We start from the raw sequence: 22,364 nt of genomic DNA on the forward strand, positions 1-22,364 counted from the left end.
CAGGGCATAATCAGGTTCATTTGAACAACAGGCTTATTTCCATAGCAATGTAGTATGAAATCTATACAGTAATAAGAACACTGGAATATAGTCAACATTTCAAAACCTTTGGCGATTTTAGGGGATTATTATTATTAATCTTCAGAGTTTTACAAGTCCTCAAAAAGTTTGTCCACTTAACAGCACATCTGCAAAACATTTCAGAAACGCGAGATCAAGAAACTAACTGGAAATTAAATAATAACAGGCCTTATTCATTCCATTTATAAACATTTCGTTTCATATAAACTGCCTATGCCTAACTGTGCGTTCACACACCGGACGCGAATAGCGCGTCAAATTCAAAAAGGGATTATGTGAAATTCGCGCCTGCCGCGTCTAGTGATACGCTTGACCACTTTGTATCAATTCGCGCGTCAAGAGCTAAATTGACGCGCGTAAAAACAAAAGTTTGAAGCGAAATTTCGTCCGTTGTGAACGCACCATTAAAGGCTATGCGTGTGATGTGATAATGAGAACATATTTGCCTCTGCCCTTTTCTCTTCAGAGAACCTGTTGCTATCCACCGAACCAATGTTGTGGTTCTAACGGCACTGAACTTGAATGTCACGGCCGAACACCACTAGGCTATTTTAGTAATCACACAATAACTTGACAATTTAATTAAAATGTTATATCAATATAGGCCTACATATTCTTTTTACTTTTCTTTTTTTATGGGAATTTCCTGGTAAAATGAAGGTAAAAAAAAATATTATTTTATTTAGCCTTTCCACGGACCACCTGCAGTACCCTCACGGACCACTAGTGGTCCGCGGACCACAGTTTGAGAATGGCTGCTCTAGACAAATGGGCTCCCTACACCCAAAAGGTGTAACCTCTGAATGTAAATTCCCATTGTTAGCAGATATTTCCATGTGAAAGAGGTTCTGGCTATATAATGAAATGCAGCAAAGGGTTCGGGGCCTTTTTGTAATTCAAGTTGGCCAATGATGCTAAGAGTGACTCTTACTTAAGAGTAAACTCTTAGCATCATGTATCTTAATGTTGGGTTTGCACCTGTTCTCTTTATTCCAGAGCATTATGGGCCCTATTTTAACGATCTGAAACGGATTTGCCAGGCGCGTGCCAGGAGCGGTTCACAGCCGAGGAGACCGACGTTCTCGTCAGGGACGTTGGGGATGGAGAAACCCACCCAAATTAACTTCGGTTAAACAGGCGTATGATAATTTGGGTAAATGTGTAAGCTAGATGTATGCTTTTATAATAAACTGTCTATCTATCTATCTATCTATCTATCTATCTATCGTAATAATGTATGATTTGCAAAAATGAAAACCGCTGCTTCTGTGTAGATGAGAGAATCAAAGTGAATGCTCGTTGTGCACACGCTACATTGATTATGCCAAGCATGCGCCCATAAAATAGCATACGAGTAACATGCGCAACGCGCCACTGACTTTAAACTAGTTTTTTTCGGTTAGAGGCAGAATTGTTTTCTAAACCTGCAAAATAGCATGAGGGAACGTTTGCGCCGGAACACGCCTCCTCTTTGCGCTGAACCGCCCCCCGGGAGCGCAAGTGTATTTCTTAGTTAACCGACGTGCGTCTGTGGAGGGAAAAGTCCGCTGTGCACGGGTGCAAAATAGGAATGATACATGCGTCGGTGTACAAAGTCAATTGCGCTGGGTGCAAGATAGGGCCCTTGATGTTTTGTATCGATTATCTTTGAATTGATTATGAAATTGGCATGATACATTTACCTGACATAATAAATTGTTGCATTTGATTATTCTAACTGACTTTGACATTATTTTCATTAAAGAGTTAAAAGGAATAGTCAAACATTCGCTCAGATTTAATGATGCACAGATATCATTAAAACCTTTTCATTTATGGAGTCAGATGAAATAACGAGAAAATACATATTCAAATATATTGCATTTAATCAAAAAATACTTTGCCACGAGAAAAGACATTAACACGTAAAGACCTTCCACGCTGGTCGGATGCCGGACTTTGGGCCGATCGAGCACAAGCTTAATTTAAAAAAATTGAAAACTACAAATATAAACAATTTATAATCTTATTAAAAGTTTATAAATGACTAGTCGAAATGACATGAAATATTGTAGCCTAATATGATACATTCTCAAAGTGAAGTCAATTAATTTATTGTCACCTACTAGCGTATAGGTCTACAGAAAAAGAGTTGCATTTAATCAAAGCTTTACTGGCATGATTGTCTGGCATTTAGAATATTTAAAAAAATTATATGGTACTTCAAATAGGCCTATTAAAATGGATTGAATGCATACAGAATGTTAATGTGTAAAAAAATGCATGAAATGAAGCAGGAACTTAAAAAAATATATACAAATATTAACAAAAATAATACAGATGAGTCAATGAGTTTAAAGCACTTTGGGATAAGACAAATAATGTCTTTTTGTTTTGTTTTTTTGGTGTACAGTACCTGTCAAAAGTTTGGAAACATACATTTTTTTGGAAAGAAGTCTCATCAAGGATGCATTTACTTGATCAAAAATAAAGCAAAAACAGTAATACTGTGAAATATTAAAATTTTAAATAACTTTTCTATTTGAATATATTGTAATATATATATTTTTTCTAGTGATCAAAGCTGAATTTTCAGCATCATTACCCCAGTCTATGTATTAAATGTAATAAAGCGTTTATTTAAAGAGGTTTAGGGTTACCTAACCCTTTGTTAAATAGAAATATTTTGTAACATTATAAATGTCTTAACTGTCACTTTATATTCATTTAATGGAATCTTAATGGAGTATTAATTTCTCACTTTTTCATCTTTCCACACATGAATGATATCATTGTTGTGAAAATACAATTACAGATATCAAGATATCAGATATCAATTTATCAATTTAATTCTTGATATCAAGAATTTGTATTTCTGCAAGGGATGGCATCAATAAATCCGCGTTTCCACTGTCGGGCCAGGGCCGGGCCGTGCTAGTGCGTGCCAGGGCCAGTCGCGTTTCCACTGTCACTTCCGGGGCTTGATCGGGGCTTACTCGGGGCCAGCGGCCAGGATTTCTGGCCCGTCGAATACCTTGGGCCAGAGCGGGCCAGCTCGGGCTAGAGGAGTGGTTACTAACAGAGGCGGAGTTCACCTGAGTCGGGAGACGGCAGCGCCGGATGATTCTGTCAGCATTAAAGACTTTTAAAATAATTTAACTCGCGTTCATGTTTGAATGCCTTGTGTTTGTGATGCAAAAGACTATGCGCGCTAACCATTACCATGGTAAACATAGTAAACGCTTGAAGATACGCATAGTAAAAAAACATACGCTTGAAGAAATCAGACCAATCATAAAGGCTATCACAGTCATGTTTTTATTTTACCTGTCAGTAGCCTACGTCTCGTCTCTTTATACCGGACTATCATAAAATAAAGCAACTTTTTTTTCGGGAGCTTCCTCTGTTTTTCTGACTGAAAATATCTGTATGGGAGTCGAGAGAGTGCTAAAGCTCCTCAGGTCGTATTTTTGGTGGCATATATTTGTAGAAATGATCATTCTTTCTAAATGTGATGTAAATATGTCCTGTAACTAGGCTAACGTTACCAGATAAACAGTAACAGACGCGACTGAAGAAGTAAGTGTGTCCTCTTTCTTTTGTGAAATAGACCTAACGGTAATTTATTTCTGAGTGACTAATGTGCAGTTTTGACATTAATTCATTATGATCAATGTATCACTTTTTATTGTAAACCTGTGGTAAAACATCGATGCTTGGGTTTTAAATATTCAAGTAAACAACAAAAATGCCAGCAAACGGCCGCTTTCATCATGTTTGTTTTCAATGCTGTTTCCAGTGATTTCTGATTAGTTTTCTGATAGAACTTCCATTTGTTGGTGAATGGGTTAGTGTGACGTTGTTCCAGAGAGGCGTGTTACGGGCGTGTTTTAGTGAAGCGCTGTGGAGCTTCTGGCACGACAGTGGAAACGCAGGCCTGGTGCTATTAGCCCGAGGCTATCAGCCCGGCACGGCCGTTTAAAGCCCTGGCCCGGCCCTGGCCCGACAGTGGAAACGCGGCTAATTTGTTGATATCAAGAATTCACATTTTTACTAGTGGAAATCTAATTCCTGATATCAAAACTAGCCATTGTTACTGGTAAAAATCCCATTTCTGATAGCAAGAATTCGCATTTTACTTAGAGGAAATTTGGCTACAAAATTTTTAACTTGAGAGGTTGAGGGTGAGCAGTTGCTCATTATCATTTAAAGAGACATTCACAGAAACAGGTCGCTGTGAACAGAGCTGTTTTTGAGGAGGTAAAAAGGGTGTTGTTTTACACAGCCATTGAAAAATTTTAACCAAAGTATGTTACAAACTTTACATGAAGACCCTAAAAAATCATACCAACTTGTGGAAAATGGGCATCCAATGACCCCTTTAATGCACACTAAATCCACACTGACTCTAATACCACTTCGGAGCAGTATTTGAGACTAAGCGTATTTCATCATTCATCACATTCAGGAACTCATGTGGTCTGAAATCACAAAATGAGAAAAACCTTCCAGGTGCTTTATCTTATGCTGTGTTTTCAAACCGCTTATCCTCCTTTAAAAATATATATATAATTTATAAATCCTGTGCAAAGTACTTTCTTTACCTAGTGAGGTTGTATGGGTATTCAAAAGCAACATTTATTTCCTAGATAACAAAAACAGTTAACCCTAACACTAACCCAAAACAGTTAACCCTAACCCTATCCCAAAACAGTTAACCCTAACCTATTCCAAAGTTCACAAAGCAATAAATTCCAGAGAATGGTTTGAATATTCACAATCACTGTAACTTCCACTTTCTATTACAGTGAATGTAAACAAAAATTAAACAAATCAGGGGTTGGCGGTGGTGGGGCCCTTTGGAGATAATTGGCCCCGGGGTCTTTGCCAGTGATAATCCACCCCTGCGGCCAGTAATGGGATTTGGTGAAAATGTCCAACTTGCTTTGGTAAGAAAGCACATGCTAAAATCATAAATGTGATCATATTTATGATAAATGTGATCATCGACTGTATACATCAAGAATTACTTAACTCTGTTTTATTGTCTGATAATTATCAACCTGGATATAATCAAATTTCATGGTCTGCAAGTATTCTTTCTGAATTTGAGCTGGCTTCAGTTGATTACATTACTGAGTTGATTATAAGGTCTAAGCCTTCTACTTGCTCACTTGATCCTTTACCCACTGTGTGCCCCTTTTATTACAGCTATAGTGAGTTCTTCATTATCTACTGCTACGGTTCCTTCATCATTGAAATTAGCTTCTATTACTCCAATTCATAAAAATTCTAGTGCAGATCCCAATGATCTAAATAATTATCGGCCCAGATCTAATCTTCCTTTTATATCCAAAATACTCGAAAGAACAATAGTAACTAAACTTGAAGCACATTTGCAAAATAACAACCTCTATGAGCAATTTCAGTCAGGCTTTAGATCCAAACATAGCATGGAAACAGCCCTAGTTAAAGTTACAAATGATCTTCTCTTGGCTGATTCTGGTTTCCTGACGATTCTTATTCTTTTAGATATTAATGCTGCCTTCGACACCATTAGTCATTCAATATTACTGGAATGATTAGCTTGTTTTGGAGTTGCTGACAATGCACTCCATTGGTTTTTATCCTATTTAAGTGAAACAGTTTGTCCAGATTAAGAATGTTCGCTCAGAGTCTATTACAGTTACTCAAGGTGTTCCACAGGGGTCAGTATTGGGTCAGCTTTTATTTATTATTTATATTCTACCCCTTGGTCACATTTTTCGTACTTATAACATCAATTTCTATTTTTATGCTGATGACACACAATTGTACATATCTACAAAACCTAATGTTTTCCATCCCCCTTCAGTATTCACTAAATGTTTGCAGGATGTTAACATATGGATGACCAACAATTTTTTTAAAGCTAAATACCAGCAAAACTGAAGCCCTTCTTTTGGGGTCTAAGTCTTTTTTGTCTTAAACTAAATCCTTTACCCTGCTTATTGATAACTGTCCGGTTAATATTTCCACAAAGGTGAAAAGTCTTGGTGTTATTTTTGATGGTTTGCTTTCTTTTGGTGCACATATTAATAATATTTCACGTACTGATTTTAATGTGCATTTTTTCATTTACACAACATTGCTAGACTCCATTCATCACTTTCTCAGCAAAGCACTTAAGTCCCTATTCATACTTTGGTTACATCACAGATTGATTATTGTAACTCTTTTATTTGGTCTTCCTGAAAAACAACTCCATCGTTTACAGTTAATTCAGAACTCAGCTGCTATAGGATTATCACCCATTCACGTACCTCTGATCATATAACTCCTATTCTTTTCCAACTACATTGACTTCCAGTTTGTTATCGTATCCATTACAAAATTTTACTGCTCACATATAAAGCTCTTCATAATTTGGCTCCTCTACCTCTCAGATCTTCTTCATTTTTATACTCCTTCATGTTCGTTAAGATCATCCTCAGCAGAATTATTGGCTGTTCCAAATTTTAAGTTGAGTACATTTGGTGGCAGGGCTTTCAGTTGTGCAGCGCCAAAATTATGGAATTCTTTACCATTGCACATTCGCCAGTTGGATTCAATTTCCCTTTTAAAGCTCAGATTAAAACTTATCTGTTTATAATAGCTTTTAGTGATTTGATTGTTTGATTTGTTGATTGTATGTTTGATCTGTTTGTCTGTCTTTTTGCATAGTTTTGTATTTTACTGATTTACTTTTATGTTGTCCTTGAGTGCCTTGAAAGGCGCCTATAAATAAAAGGTATTATTATTATTATTATTATTAGTGTAGTGATTGTTGTCAGTGTGACTTACTGAACTGATCTGGATTCTTTAACCACCGGCAGCAGCTTCTGAAGAACTTCATCTGCTGTATTTTGGGCTCCAATAAACCCAGCTGCATAAAAAACATCCATCTTCTGCTCTGATGTCAGCAACACATAAACCAGAGCTGACCACTGTAAAGAGGAGAGTTTGGTTTCTCCTATTTTTCCAGATCTCAGATAATCTTGGATCTCCTGCATCAGTGACTCATCACCCAGTTCATTCAGACAGTGGAACAGATTGATGGATCTCTCTGGAGAGTGATTCTCCCTGATCTTCTGTTTGATGTACTCAACTGTTTCCTCTCCGTTGTAGGAGCATCTTCCAGTCTGTGTCAGTAGTTCTCGTACGAGAGTCTGATTGGACTCCACTGAGAGACCCAGAAGGAAACGCAGGAAAAGGTCCAGATGTCCATTCTTACTCTGTAAAGCCTCATCCACAGCTCTCTGATGCAGCTCAGATACTGAATGATATTTCATCTGGTTTAAGATTTTAGTAAACAAACTTTGTTTGGTTTTGTCAAACACATTTCTGTTCTCATTTGTAAAGGAGATGTGTGCATATAGAGCTGCTAGATGTTCCTGGATGCTCAGATGAACAAAGCAGAAGACTTTCCCCTGATACAAGCCCAACTCCTCTCTGAAGATCTGAGTGCACAATCCTGAGTAAACTGATGCTTCTGTCACATTAATGCCACACTCTCTCAGGTCTTCCTCACAGAAGATCAGGTTGCCTTTCACAAGTTGCTGAAAAGCCAGTTTCCCCAGTTTGAGAATCATGTCTTCATCTTTCACTCTCTTCTCATAGTCCTTCTCATGTTTGATGTTGGTCTGAATGATCAGGAAGTGTGTGTACATCTGAGTGTGAGTCTTGGGAATCGCTCCACTCTCTGCTTCACTCAACATCTCCTCTAGGACAGTGGCTGAGATCCAGCAGAAGACTGGGATGTGGCACATGATGTGGAGTCTCTTCGAGCACTTCAGGAGTGAGATGATTGTATTGGCCAGACTCTGATCACTGATTCTCTTCCTGAAGTATTCCTCCTTCTGTGGCTCATTGAAGCCTCGTACCTCTGTCACTCGATGGACACACTCAGAGGGAATGAGATCCGCTGCTGCTGGTCTGGAGGTGATCCAGATGAGAGCAGAGGGAAGCAGATTCCCCTCAATGAGGTTCATCAGCAGCTCGTCCACTGAGGCTGATTCAAATATATCACACAGTTTCACTTCGCTCTTAAAGTCCAGAGGCAGACGACACTCATCCAGGCCATCAAAGATGAACAACACTTTATATTCATCACTGGATATTTCCATTTCTTTTGTTTCAGAGAAAAATATGTGAAGAAGATCTGAAAGACTGAGTGTTTTGTCCTTCATCAAGTTGATCTCTCTGAAAGGAAGTGGAAATATGAGCTGGATGTCCTGATTCTCTTTCCCTTCAGCCCAGTCCAGGATGAACTTCTGCACAGAGACTGTTTTTCCAATGCCAGCAACTCCCTTTGTCAGCACAGTTCTGATGGGTTTGTCTTGTCCAGGTAAAGGTCTAAAGATGTCATTGCATTTGATTGGTGTGTCCTCTGTTGCTGCTCTCCTGGATTGAGTCTCAATCTGTCTCACCTCATGCTCATTATTGATCCCTCTACTTTTACTCTCTGTGATGTAGAGCTCTGTGTAGATCTCATTCAGGAGTGTTGGGTTTCCCTGCTTTGCTGTTCCTTCACACAGACAATGAAACCTCTTCATCATTCTTGATTTGAATCTGTTTTGGGCCAGTCGAGAGTCATGACTGAAATAATAAAATAATAGAAAAAAATTACAACAAATTAAAGAAGATGTGGTTGCAAAATAAATTAACACTGTTAATCAAATAATTACACAATATTACACAAGCAACAGTGGTGTTTTCGTAATATCATCTTGGCTGTTATTTGGTCATTTGCACAAGCCATTAGAGCTGAAGCCATTAGAGCTGCATTTATGAGCATTGATATCGATTTCATGTTTCGATTCTGTTTTCAATTTGACAATGAATTCATTTTGGAAATATTTTAGATACATGCTAACACTTGTTTTATTTGTTAACTACAAACTACAAACAATACTTCTACAATGTTTATTTTAGTTAATTTCAGCATTGACTAATTTATTTTTAAGAACAAATGTTGAAAAAATGTATAGCAGCACAATAAAAACAATCCAAAACTGCTAAGGAGCTGAGTGCAGGAATAACTTCTGTGACATGCCAATCCTTGCAGCTTGCATCTTATTTTATTTTGTATAGTCAACACAATATGTGCTCCAGCACTCACACCCATTCTTCCAAACTAACACATACACACAACAGGTGTCCTAACCCCACTAAATTAATGACACTCCCCTTCTAGCATTGGTCACATGACTTTAACATTACATTGCTCGTACAGTATATTACCAGAATTTAAAAGGTATTAACAAAAGTTTTAAATTCTAATTATATTTATTTTCTGTAAGATTGAAAATAATCAAAAGATATTTGAAAATGAACAAAGACATTTGCTTTTACTGTTTCATACATCATACAGTTGTAACGACTGAGACAAGTCAGACACAAGTATTTGTTATAGTTTAACAAATGATACTTAGAACTCACTCTGGGACCTGTGGCCCCATCCCCCCAAAAAGGGCAAGAAGGTCTTAGTTACCATGACCACGATCAGATAAGTTGGTTTTATGACTCTTAGCAATGTGAAACTCAAAGAACAGACTCTCCTGCATTCATTTATCGTTGAACTGATTAACATGAAATGAACATGCATCCCAGAACTTTTTGTGAATGATTTACTGTCTTGTGTTGTGTCTTTTAATACTATTATCTTTTGATACTATTATCTCTTTGATACTATGTATTTTATTATAGAACCAACGGTCAAGGTATCCTCACCTATACCATGTTTGGTCTCTATAAATTGGTACTTTGAAGATCGAAATGATTGTGTACATGATATGCCGATAGCCGCGCAACATATTAGTATTACAAGAATCTTTCTTAGTTTCTTCATCAGAAACCAATCCAGCTGCCATTGCAAATGAGCACGCTTAGAACAAAGATTCATAAATCAACCACAGAGGAATCTTCCTGCTTGGAAATTCCACCCTTCTCATTGGTCAAGCAAACCTGGAGAGGTGGGGCCTTTCTCAGGCTTTATTAGAGACAAATCCACAGTGACCCTCTCTCTCTTCTCTTCTGGCCTCTACTGCTGCTTCTTCAAGTTGATACTGTGGGGACCCCCCGTGGGGACCCCCCGCGTCGAAATATCCATGCAAGTTCATAATATCTTCTCCATCCAGCAGAGAAGAAAACGACTGCAACTTGTACAGTGACATTTTACACGCACGGACCATGTGTCCACTGCACAGACCATGCAAGTATCAATTTAATGAGGTGCTCTGAAAAAGATAAGCTGATGGTTCTTTTCATAGTTAAATGGATATTTTCCATAGTTCCCTTTCCTGCTTCCGGTTCCATATCACTCACCATTTTACCTATGCATGTATGTATGTATGTTTGTTTAGTTTAGTTATGTTTGTGATTTAGTTAATAAAACTTGTGCACAATATGTATTTGGTTCTGATTCTCTGCTTTCAACAAAGTCCATTTTACGATAGTGATCTTGTTACATGCTCTAAGCGCTGGACATGCTAAGAATTATTTATTAATTATTTTTCGGTGGCCATGAAAGATACGCTTTTCTTAGAATAAATGAATAATCAAAAGAGTTCGTTGGAACTGATGAATTGATTGTAAAATTAATTTAGCTACCTCAAGTTAATCCAATTAACTGACCCAAATATTAATAATTAATAATAACTGACAATTATGAGTTATTATTAATATTTCCCCTTTGAGCTCATTTGTTACACAGTATTTCTAATATTGTATCAAGACCATATTAACAGTATAAATAATAAAAAAGGTAATATACTATAAACGATCTAAATGAGTTGTATCTTAACCCTTGTGTGGTGTTCACAACCCAATTTCCCCCGTGGTGTTCCCGGTCAAAAATGGCTGGACTATAAAAAATAGCTTATAAATCTCTCATTATACTATATTTTCACCCAATATTGGATTCAATCTTTTTGTCAACTTGTTCTCTTTCAGTTAGGACTGGTTTTATATTTCTATTTGCATCTAATTAATTGTAGGCCTCATTTATTTGATAGTAAGCATCTAATTTTTTGAGTAATTATTTTATTTTTTTTATATAATTTTGGGAATATTAAATAAAATCTGAAGAAAATTGGCACTGTTGATCACACTAGTCTACTTTAATTTTTCACCAGGAATTTTGTTTTGAAAAACTTTTATTTTGTACAATATGGCACATTGTCACTCTCGTGATGTTCCCGGTCAAAAATGACCGGTCTACAAAAAATTGCTTGTAAATCACTCGTTATGCAATATTATCACCCAATATTGGATTAAATCTTTTTGTCAACTTGTTCTCTTTCAGTTAGGACTGGTTTTATATTTCTATTTGCATCTGATTAATCGTAGGCCTCATTTATTTGAGAGTAGGCATCTCATATTTTGAGTAAAAAAAACATTATTTTTGAATAATTTTGGAAATATTAAAGAAAATCTGAAGAAAATTGGCACTGTTGATCACACTAGTCTACTTTGATTTTTCATCAGGAATTTTGTTTTGAAAAACTTTTATTTTGTACAATATGGCACAAAATGGCATATTGTCACTCTCGTGGTGTTCCCGATCAAAAATGACCGGCCTTCAAAAAATAGCTTATAAATCACTCGTAATGCAATATTATCACCCAATATTGGATTCAATCTTTTTGTCAACTTGTTCTCTTCCAATTAGGACTGGTTTTATATTTCTATTTGCATCTGATTAATTGTAGGCCTCATTTATTTGAGAGTAGGCATCTCAATTTTTGAGTAAAAAAAACATTCTTTTTGAATAATTTTGGAAAAATAAAATAAAATCTGAAGAAAATTGGCACTGTTGATCACACTAGTCTACTTTAATTTTTCACTAGGAATTTTGTTTTAAAAAACTTTTATTTTGTACAAAATGGCACAGAGTTACACTTGTGGTGTTCCACTGGGCCATTGAGGGCCATTGTTTCAATTGGCCATTGAAAGTGGATGGGAGTGACATGTGTTAGAAGTCCATGAGGAATATCTTTAGATCTGAGTGATGGATTATGGTGAGTTTGGGCTCTTTTTAATCTTAACAATCTCATGTAAATAATGATGTGCCATTTTCCACAATTTATGCATGCTTCATTGAGTTATGAGTTAAAACGCGACATAAGTGCTAGGCTATATCTATATTCAAGACTCTGTGTGCGCCTGTTGGGGTTCGTGTGTTACAACTCCATTAGGAATATCTTTAGATCTGAGTGATGGATTATGCTGAGTTTGGGAGTATGCTCTTTTTAATCGTGATAGTCTTCTGAAAATAATGCTCTCTTTTTAATCGTGAGCTCCTGCTGTAAATAACGATGTGCCATTTTTCATGATCGATGTATGTTTCATGAAGATACAAGTAAAAAGGCCAAGTCTAAGCTACCTTGCTTGGCTACGTGAGTCTGTGCATCTGTGGTATTTTTTGTGTTAGAACTCCATGAGGAGTATCTTTAGTTCTGAGTGATGGATTAGGTTGAGTTTGGACTCATTTTAATTGTAAGCATCTGCTGTAAATAATGATGTGTCATTTTCCACAATCGGAACATGTTTAATGAAGTTACGAGCGGAAATGTGTCTAAAATTCAGCATCCATATATGGTTTACACATGGGTCTCTTGAAGGGCTTCTTTTACAAAAACCTCGCTCAAGTTTAGTAAAAAAGCCTGAAACAATTATGCTTGTTGTTGTCACAGTGTCTGTTTGTGTATCACTGGTGTTCACTAGAGGTCCTCGTCTCCATGGTGTCATCCCATTCATGAACTGCATTCCCCACAATCCTTGTCAGTACCAATCACTGTTCATTGCACTCAGCTGTTCCCTGTCATCATTGTACCCAGCTGTTCCCTGTTATTCATTGTTAGTTCTTGTTATATATACCCTGCCTGTATAGTGTTTGTCACGGATTCCTTGTATTATATCACGCCACTTCCGTTCCCTGTGTTTCCTGTTTATGTTCGTGTTTCTTGGATTGATTATTTGGATTTTGACCTCTGCCTGGACTGGATACGATTTTGGATTTGCCCAATAAAATAATCTTTACTGCATTTGGATCTTCCCTTTTCCCTTTCCTTGGTGTGTGGATCGTGACAGTTGTATTCTACTCATTGAGACCTTTCAAATGACATATGACACAGGACTATCTGAGCTGTATGATGTATTTGACATATTGCTGGATGTAATACAAAAAAGTAGTTTATAAATTATGATTTTTTTTCCTTCTATTTATCAGCAAATAACTCAGCACTACTTAGGAGTTTATCAAATTGGCTACATTCATTGTAAATTTCAGACTCTAAGCTTTCAAATGACACCTATTTTAAGTTGATCAAGGTAATATTTTTGAAAAATATTATGATTATTTTTTTCGCAGCTAGGTGGCGCCTGCGGGGGGTACACTCCGTTTTCAGAGTGATAACTCAGCAGTCGTTAGGAGTTGATCAAAGTGATTAGATGCATTAAAAAGCTGAGATTCTAAGATTTAAAATGATACATAGTTTGTGTTGTTCCATTCATTGGTTGCATTGGTCTCTCCCATTCACTTTCAATGGCCCACAATGGCCCTCAATGGCCCAGTGGAACACCACAAGTGTAACAAAAATAAAAGTGTACAAAATAAAAGTTTTTCAAAACTAAATTCCTGGTGAAAAATTAAAGTAGACTAGTGTGATCAACAGTGCCAATTTTCTTCAGATTTTCTTTAATATTTCCAAAATTATTCAAAAATAATGTTTTTTTTACTCAAAAAATGAGATGCCTACTATCAAATAAATGAGGCCTACGATTAATCAGATGCAAATAGAAATATAAAACCAGTCCTAACTGAAAGAGAACAAGTTGACAAAAAGATTGAATCCAATATTGGGTGATAATATTGCATAACGAGTGATTTATAAGCTATTTTTTGTAGTCCGGTCATTTTTGACCGGGAACACCACGAGAGTGACAATGTGTCATATTGTACAAAATAAAAGTTTTTCAAAACAAAATTCCTGGTGAAAAATTAAAGTAGACTAGTGTGATCAACAGTGCCAATTTTCTTCAGATTTTATTTAATATTTCCAAAATTATTCAAAAATAATGTTTTTTTTTACTCAAAAAATGAGATGCCTACTATCAAATAAATGAGGCCTACGATTAATCAGATGCAAATAGAAATATAAAACCAGTCCTAACTGAAAGAGAACAAGTTGACAAAAAGATTGAATCCAATATTGGGTGATAATATTGCATAACGAGTGATTTATAAGCTATTTTTTGTAGTCCGGTCATTTTTGACCGGGAACACCACAAGAGTGACAAGGTGACAAACCCCCCCCTAAAAAAATAAGAAAATTGTCACAAAACATTTCAGAAGTATTTATACCATTTGTGAAACAAGTCACTAAGTTTCAGTCCAAAGCGATAACATTAACTAGTATTTTCAGGAAAAAGAAAATCTTCTCCGGACAAAAATGACCTGAACACCACATGAGGGTTAAGATAGTAGGTTACAAGGGGGCTAAAGGCACAACCTAAGAAAAATTTGCTCTTCACTACTACTATAGTGTATGATTACAGAAAAATAAATATATATATATATGTTTGAACATTGATGGAGCAACAGATTTTGTGTGAAAATAAATCATAAAGGTGGTTTGTTAGTTTAAAAATCGTATAAATTTATGAGGTGGCAAGGAGGTACACACGGGATAAAACCAGCATGAGACAAAAGGCACAGCATTGATACAAATACTTTTGGCTAAATTAATATGCTTTTAATAACGTCTAAGTTGATTCTTGTTCAAAACAATCACTTTAGCAAAGTTTGTACTATTTTTTGGTTTATTTTGATGAATTAAATAATTAATGTTTGTTCAATAAATATACTGTCATCAAAATATTCATTTTAAAAATACAGAAACAAAATTATTTTAAAAACTAAAAGATTCTTGAGACCTTTGTCTCAAAATATATTTAATAATTTTAGCAATTCTCAATTCTCAATTGCTCCATAAATCTAAAACATTTTAAAAACATCAAATATTAGATCAAATTAGCACAGAATCAACTTTGCCGCAATCAAGTCAAGGATCAGACAAATTTCCACGTCCATCATCAAAAACGTTTATTAAAAAAAAGTGCTGAGCTGAATTTGTGCCATCAAGTGGTTTAAAAGAGAATAAAGTCAAATGCGCCTTTTAGCCCGGTGTGACTTTAAACCTGTTGTAATCTATATAATTTAGATTTATACTGTATAATATTAAATCAAATGTCTAATACTTCCATTTAAGATGAGGCAGTGCAGGAGAGCCCACTGAGCATCAGCCAAATCAGACGGTTAAACTGGCTGACAGTAAAGGAATATGATAGAGTGTGACAAGAAAGACAGACTGAGAAATGATTTAACTGGAAGAGTAATTATAACAACATAAATTGATTTAGCACTAAAGCCTGAATTGTAATCTAATTGCCCATGATTACGAAAGGGTGGTGTTATTAATTCTCTATATAAAGATGATACTGCCTCAGAGTCAAAAATCATTACAGTGCCTTTTTTGGTTTGGGCCACTGCACCTCAGAATGTCTGTGCACGGCCCTGAGTGGGTGGTAATATACTAGAAATGTACAGTTTTCTACCATCTTGCAGATAACGTTTCTTTAGTCATTCGGCAGTCCTGCAGCCAGAACCCCAGTAGGAAATCCACCCTTACAGATTCCAACATAATAATAATCAATTTTTTTTACATTTTATACAAACATTTAAATTGCACATAAAGCAGGTTTAATGAACACCCACATATAAATTAAACTTCCTGAAAAAGTGACCACAGGACAGATAACATATTAGGTCAGGTTAAAATACAACTATATATAATATAGTGCAAATATTTTAGCAAAATTATCCTCTCTGGTGTTCTTTTCTCTGGCTTACTAATAAACTATGATCATTGGATAACTTTCTTGATGTCAATGCAACATTACATTGTTCATAAGCTGACATCTTTCCATGGTTTAAGTGAGGAATAATTGACGACGGGCCGTTGAATTATTAGAAAAATAATGCACACCTGAGGTGGTAATGCGGCCACGAAGCAAAGCGGAGTATCTAGATAGTTTCTATATATCTATCTCTAAATGTTGTACCTGAGATCAGTTGATGTGTGTCTTCCCTTAAATTGTATTATGTTGTCCATAGACCGGTCACTCATCAAGGACCCATAGCTGGAATCTGAGCTTGATCTCCCACTGTGAAATGGACTTTAACAGAATAGAGACAAAAGAATAGAGATAATAAAATAGAGACAAGAATTAAAATGGTTGATTTTACATGTAGATCCTCCTTACATAAATTATCCATCCATCCATCCATCCATCCATCCATCCATCCATCCATCCATCCATCCATCCATCCATCCATCAATGTTGTACCTGAGATCAGTTGATGTGTATCTTCCCTTAATCTTCATGGACACACAGCTGGGCTTTGGTGAGTTTGATCTCTCAATGAGGAATCGTCTTTGACAGAATAGAGATAATAAAATAGAAACAAGAATTAAAATGGTTGATTTCACATGTAGATCATCCTTACATAGATAATCCATCCATCCATCCATCCATCCATCCAGCTATCTATCTATCTCTAAATGTTGTACCTGAGATCAGTTGATGTGTGTCTTCCTTTAAATTCTATTATGTTGTCCATTGACTGGACACTCTTCATGGACCCATAGCTGGACTCTGGTGAGTTTGATCTCTCACTGTGGAATGGACGTTAACAGAATAGAGATAATAAAATACAGACAATAATTAAAATGGTTGATTTCACATGTATATATCATCCTTACATAGATAATCCATCCATCATCCATCCAGCTATCTATCTATCTATCTCTAAATGTTGTACCTGAGATCAGTTGATGTGTGTCTTCCTTTAAATTCTATTATGTTGTCCATTGACTGGACACTCTTCATGGACCCATAGCTGGACTCTGGTGAGTTTGATCTCTCAATGTGGAATGGACTTTAACAGAATAGAGACAAAAGAATAGAGATAATAAAATAGAGACAATAATTAAAATGGTTGATTTCACATGTAGATCATCCTTACATAAATAATCCATCCATCCATCCATCCATCCATCCATATATAAATGTTGTACCTGAGATCAGTTGATGTGTGTCTTCCCTCAAATTGTATTACAGGTACGTTGTCCATAGACCGGTCAATCTTCATGGACACACAGCTGGACTCTGGTGAATTTGATCTCTCACTGTGAAATCAAATTTAATAGAACAAAGATAATAGAATAGAGACAAGAATTCATGTAGTTGATTACATGCACATAAACCTCACATGGAGAAAGGTTGAAAATTGTTTTTATTGCACAAGGATAATGTTACCCAGTGTACAGAGACACTCTGGGTCCTAACCACTGATCTATGACTGGATAGCTCATGACGTTCTAAACTGCCAGCAGGCATGGAAGCCACCGGAAGTGTTTGAGCGGCCATCTTACGATTCCCTACCAGCAGAGGGCTCCAACGGCCGTTATACAGAGATTGGTAGCTCCGACGGCACTTTTAAGATGACCCGCTGTGCAGCATACAACAACGTTCACAAAAGGATGTAGAAAAAATGCCCACAGGTTGTAATTCAAGCCCTTTAAGTAGTAATTTATATGCACAATTGTCGCTATTCCCGTGTTGTTTTCTCCGAGGCAAGAGTAATGCTTCTTCAAAAAAACTAAAAACAAACGATAAAACAGTCAACAGTAGGCCTAGCCTATAAGAAACCTCAGAGCAGCAATAATCACAATTAAGTGTCCAATAGCGACACCAAAGCCCGTCTACGGAAAGCCTGTTCACTCCAACGCCCTATACGCTGATTTCACGCAGCCGCCATTTTGAAATCGAAAGTGAGGCTCCGGTGGGAAGAACCCCGGAAACAACAATGCCTTGGACTACCAACCTGAAGCTGCTGCCGCGATTTACACTATTGGATGTTAATATCCAATATAGCATATGTATATATCTCATTCCTGCTTCTTTTTTTACTTTCTGAATTATATATAAAAAAATATTTTATTTATAAATGAATTTCACTGTATATAGTCTAAAGAATGAAAGAAATGTATGTACAGTTTTAGAATTGACACAACATCATTAAACACAACAATACGCCATCGCATTCACGACTCCTGTGATTAAAGGCGACACTTCCGGTTTTCTTCCCACCGGAGCCTCGCTTTCGATTTCAAAATAACGGCTGCGTGAAATCAGCATATTAAAGGGATAGTTCACCCAAAAATGAAAATTCTGTCATCATTTACTCACCCTTCAAGTTTTCTGCTGAACACAAAAGAAGATATTTTGAAAAATGTCTGTAACCAAACAGTTGATGGACCCCATTGACTTCCATAGTATTTTTTTTTCCTAATATGGAAGTCATTGGGGTCCATCAACTGTTTGGTTACCGACATTTTTCAAAATATCTTCTTTTGTGTTCAGCAGAAAAAAGAAATTCATACAGGTTTGATGACAGAATTTTCATTTTTGGGTGAACTATCACTTTAAGTCCTATTGGTTGTAGTTCCAATCAGAGTTCCACTGGGGGCGCTCACCATGAGTGCAAAATGAATGGGAGTCAATGGCGCTAGACGGCTAAATTTGTCTCTTTCACCCGATTGCCGTTGAGAAATCTCAGATTTGATTGTAGGTTTTGCAAGTTCAACATGGGTTATAGATCGAAAGTTGAATGAACGAGTACTTATTTCTTTTCGATTTCTTACAGGTTGAGTTGTTGTTGCCCATAACACGCTAGCATTCTGCTAATGAACGCTGATTGGTCAGTGAAGGACTGATTACGACCAGAGATACCGCTTGATGGCATCGTGGCATCCGAAGCTGGACCAGAAACAAACAAAACAAAAACTCTTCTAGCACGTGTATTTCCCTGTGTCAGCTGTGTTGTCGATGCCTCGAGAGAAAAGAAAGTGCAGAGCGCGAAAGCACCAAAGTGACTGAAGGATTGCCGTAAAGCAATATCTCTGGTCGTACGATGTATATGACGTCATTGACACTTTAAAATACTTTTTAAAGCAAATAAGTGACTCTAAAAAATCTAACACCCAGCAGTGTGTAATTTCATTGCATCTCCTTTCGAATACAACATTCAAATTACTAGACAAAAAATGATATCCTGAGAAAAGTGGATTTTGATGGGTATTCATGGGTTTCATCAGGTCCCTTTCCACAGGTGTATTAATCAAGCACAATGCAGTCTGCATTCATAATCTATATAGGTGCTTGATTTTATACACCTGTGGAAAGGGACCTGATGAAACCCATGAATAGCGCCATAGACCTCCATTCATTCTGCACTCGTCATGTGAGCGCCCTCATATGGAACAAGAGTGGAACTGCAACCGGAAGTTTATTGAGAGGCACTTCTCCCCTCATTAGACTTTCTCTGGCGACACCATTTGGGCAGTATCACTATAAAGTGCCTTTGGTGTCCTCATCAGAATCGCTCAGTCATCATGAACATAATCCAAAATAATGAAATTCTGAGGTTTTATTATAAATGGCCAAACACTTACACACATACAAGTGCAATGATACGTCTCTTGAAATGTGTTTTTCTGATTTATACAATTTTCTTTGATTGGATGTATGTGATTTTGGCATGTCCCACACGCTGCTCAGCTAACTTCAGTCAGTGTAAAAAGTGGTTAAATTACATAAAATTAAAATACTTTTTTAATGTACTTATTGTCCTCAGCAAGTTATTTAATAAAACAAGTCATTTTGATTATTTATATTTTATTTTCATAATAATATTAAGCAGTTTGCATGTGTCCCTGAAATTGCTGTCCACCCTGTCATTATGGGGTAAACGCCCCTTTAAGAAACCAACTGATGTACTCAGTGACATCCCCTCCCCCATTTGGTCTTTCTTCAGTGGAGGTTAAAACATCTGCAACACACACAGAAAGTATCTACACTTATATTTCCTAATTTTCATCATATTGTGTTTGTAGTTGCATGTTGTCAAGCTTAACATGTCCACCCTGTCATTGTGAAATATTAATTAATATAAAAACTTTTCAGAAATTCTAAATATACATTTTAAACAGTGCAGAGTCAGCTTCAACAGTGAATCACTTTGCTTACTGCTGTACACCATGTGCTCATTAAATACTAACTTTAGCCAAAAAATGTCCACCCTGTCACCAAGCCTTCCATGACAGGGTGGACATGGTTCATGACAGGGTGGACATTTGCAACTCCTGAAAATCAGCCTGAGCCAGGCCCCTCCTTCTTCTATATTGGTTAAGGGTTTCTTGAAGGTCCTGTTGTTTTTCTAATGTTCCCCCGTTCTATTTCACTCATTAAAGCATTGTCCACCCTGTCATGCCAAGTTCTACCCTGTCATTTTGTTGTCCACCCTGTAATGTTCAACTTTTAGGATGAAAATAAACAAATTATTTTAACAAGTTAACAAAACTCTGTGTGTGATTTCTTAATAAACAAATGAGGGCCAGTTAGTATTGTTTTAAAGTTTGAATAAATATCTTTGTTGTTAGATTTTATTTAGAATAGAATGTGCAACTATCGCATATTTTATTGGGCAATACATATTTAAGCAGTAACTTCATTATTATCAAAATACTTTTACCATTAACTAAAATGTTTTGTTGGGAAAGGGACACATTATCTTTCCTCAGATCTACATTTTATAATCACTATGCAATGAAAATGTATTTATTCTACTATGAGTTTGTCCATGACAGGGTGGACATATTTTATGCGGTTTGCTCGTATATTGTCAGCTTGCAATTAATTTATATAAAGTGCTGGAGCTTGACCAATATGCATTTCTAAATGTCTCCTTAATACAACACATATGAAGTTAAATGGAAAATCTCAGATTGTTTTTGTGGAAATTGTGAAGTCTCAAAGGCACTTTATGGTGATTTTGAACAGCTTCAAAAGAGCTTCGTGCAGAGTCCGTTTACCCTTACTTAGGCCTACATTAACCCATACAATTTGTATTTTGCATTTCCTGAACATGTACTTGCTAAATAATCAAACACTTTATTTGAACAAACTACTTATCTATAAAACACAATCGGTCTTCCGACCTTTTACTATCGTGTCATGCGTGAGGGAGAGAGAGCAACAGTGCTCGTGTTGTCTGAAGACGGTGAGAGTGCGCGCGCGCGGCTCTCTCTCTCTCTCTCTCTCTGCTCGTTCTTATATGCGCCCTGTCCACTGATCTAAATTTGTTGTTACGACGACTTATTTGTTCCCTCGTTTTAATAAATCGTGGACACGTTTAACTAATTCCATCCCTCATTTTGATTTAACGAATTACAACGTGGCCACAATATAGTAAAGGGAACAAACTAGTAAACGTGCTGAGGTAGCCTATTATTAATTCGTGGCCACAAATATTCACTTGAATATTCACCAATTCACAAAAAAATGTCCTATTGATTAAATAGAAAGCGTGGGCTCACTATAGGAATACCAATATGGCGGCGCGGTGGCTTCACTGTTTATGACGTCATGAGCTATCCAGTCTTCTGTGGTCCTATTCATGGGTTTCATCAGGTCCCTTTCCACAGGTGTATAAAATCAAGCACCTAGATTATGAATGCAGACTGCATTGTGCTTGATTAATACACCTGTGGAAAGGGACCTGATGAAATCCATGAATATCTCAGCATGAAGGCCCCTCAGAACACCTTAACTATTGCAAACAACCAGAACTACTCCGTTATGTGACATACAATGCAACATTTTCTATAACATAATGATTATGAAGACTTTGATGTAGCCTATACCTGCATCCTAGATTAGAATCTCCATCGCTGAATGTTTTTTTCCCCTCCATGATTCGTTAAATGGAGCTGCAGTCACACTGACATACAAAACAATTTAAAACATTTTACGGAACAGTGAACATTATAGAAACCATACCAAACATTTATCCTAACAAAATAGGCTATACAGTTTTGCATTACAAAAATCATCATACCAAACTTCAACTTCAAGACAAGTTATTTTTTATTTCTTCATTTCTTCAGTCTCAAATTGTCTTGCTATCCCCCTTTTGTTCCACTAAGTATGTTAGTGGTGAACACATTACTTTAAAGTGATTGAGACAGGAATATGGTTAGGCATGTAGGTCTGACGTGATATTAATGTTTTTAAAACTTCTCACAAGGGCACGTGATCAAACGATAATACAACCCTGTAAAAGCTTTAAAAACGATGCATGTTTAGAACACTTTCCACAA

General features: G+C 36.5%; 1 protein-coding gene across 1 annotated transcript in view; it reads right to left on the reverse strand.

Moving 5' to 3' along the window:
* Positions 1-21,973, reverse strand: part of LOC309510591 (NACHT, LRR and PYD domains-containing protein 3-like) — a 71,072-nt gene extending 49,099 nt beyond the window's left edge. Inside the window, exons 1-7 of the mRNA XM_082185444.1 lie at positions 21,909-21,973; positions 17,220-17,330; positions 16,964-17,080; positions 16,713-16,817; positions 16,489-16,575; positions 16,204-16,305; positions 6,883-8,676 (exon numbers count right to left, since the gene is read on the reverse strand). Of these exons, the coding sequence (XP_082041570.1) occupies positions 6,883-8,676; positions 16,204-16,305; positions 16,489-16,575; positions 16,713-16,817; positions 16,964-17,080; positions 17,220-17,330; positions 21,909-21,958 (2,366 nt within the window). The 5' untranslated portion in view covers positions 21,959-21,973. The remainder of the gene's footprint in view (positions 1-6,882; positions 8,677-16,203; positions 16,306-16,488; positions 16,576-16,712; positions 16,818-16,963; positions 17,081-17,219; positions 17,331-21,908) is intronic.
* Positions 21,974-22,364: the final 391 nt, after the last annotated feature.

Source organism: Leuciscus leuciscus (assembly GCF_965113295.1).
Source record: "Leuciscus leuciscus genome assembly, chromosome: 12".
Lineage (NCBI taxonomy): Eukaryota > Metazoa > Chordata > Actinopteri > Cypriniformes > Leuciscidae > Leuciscus > Leuciscus leuciscus.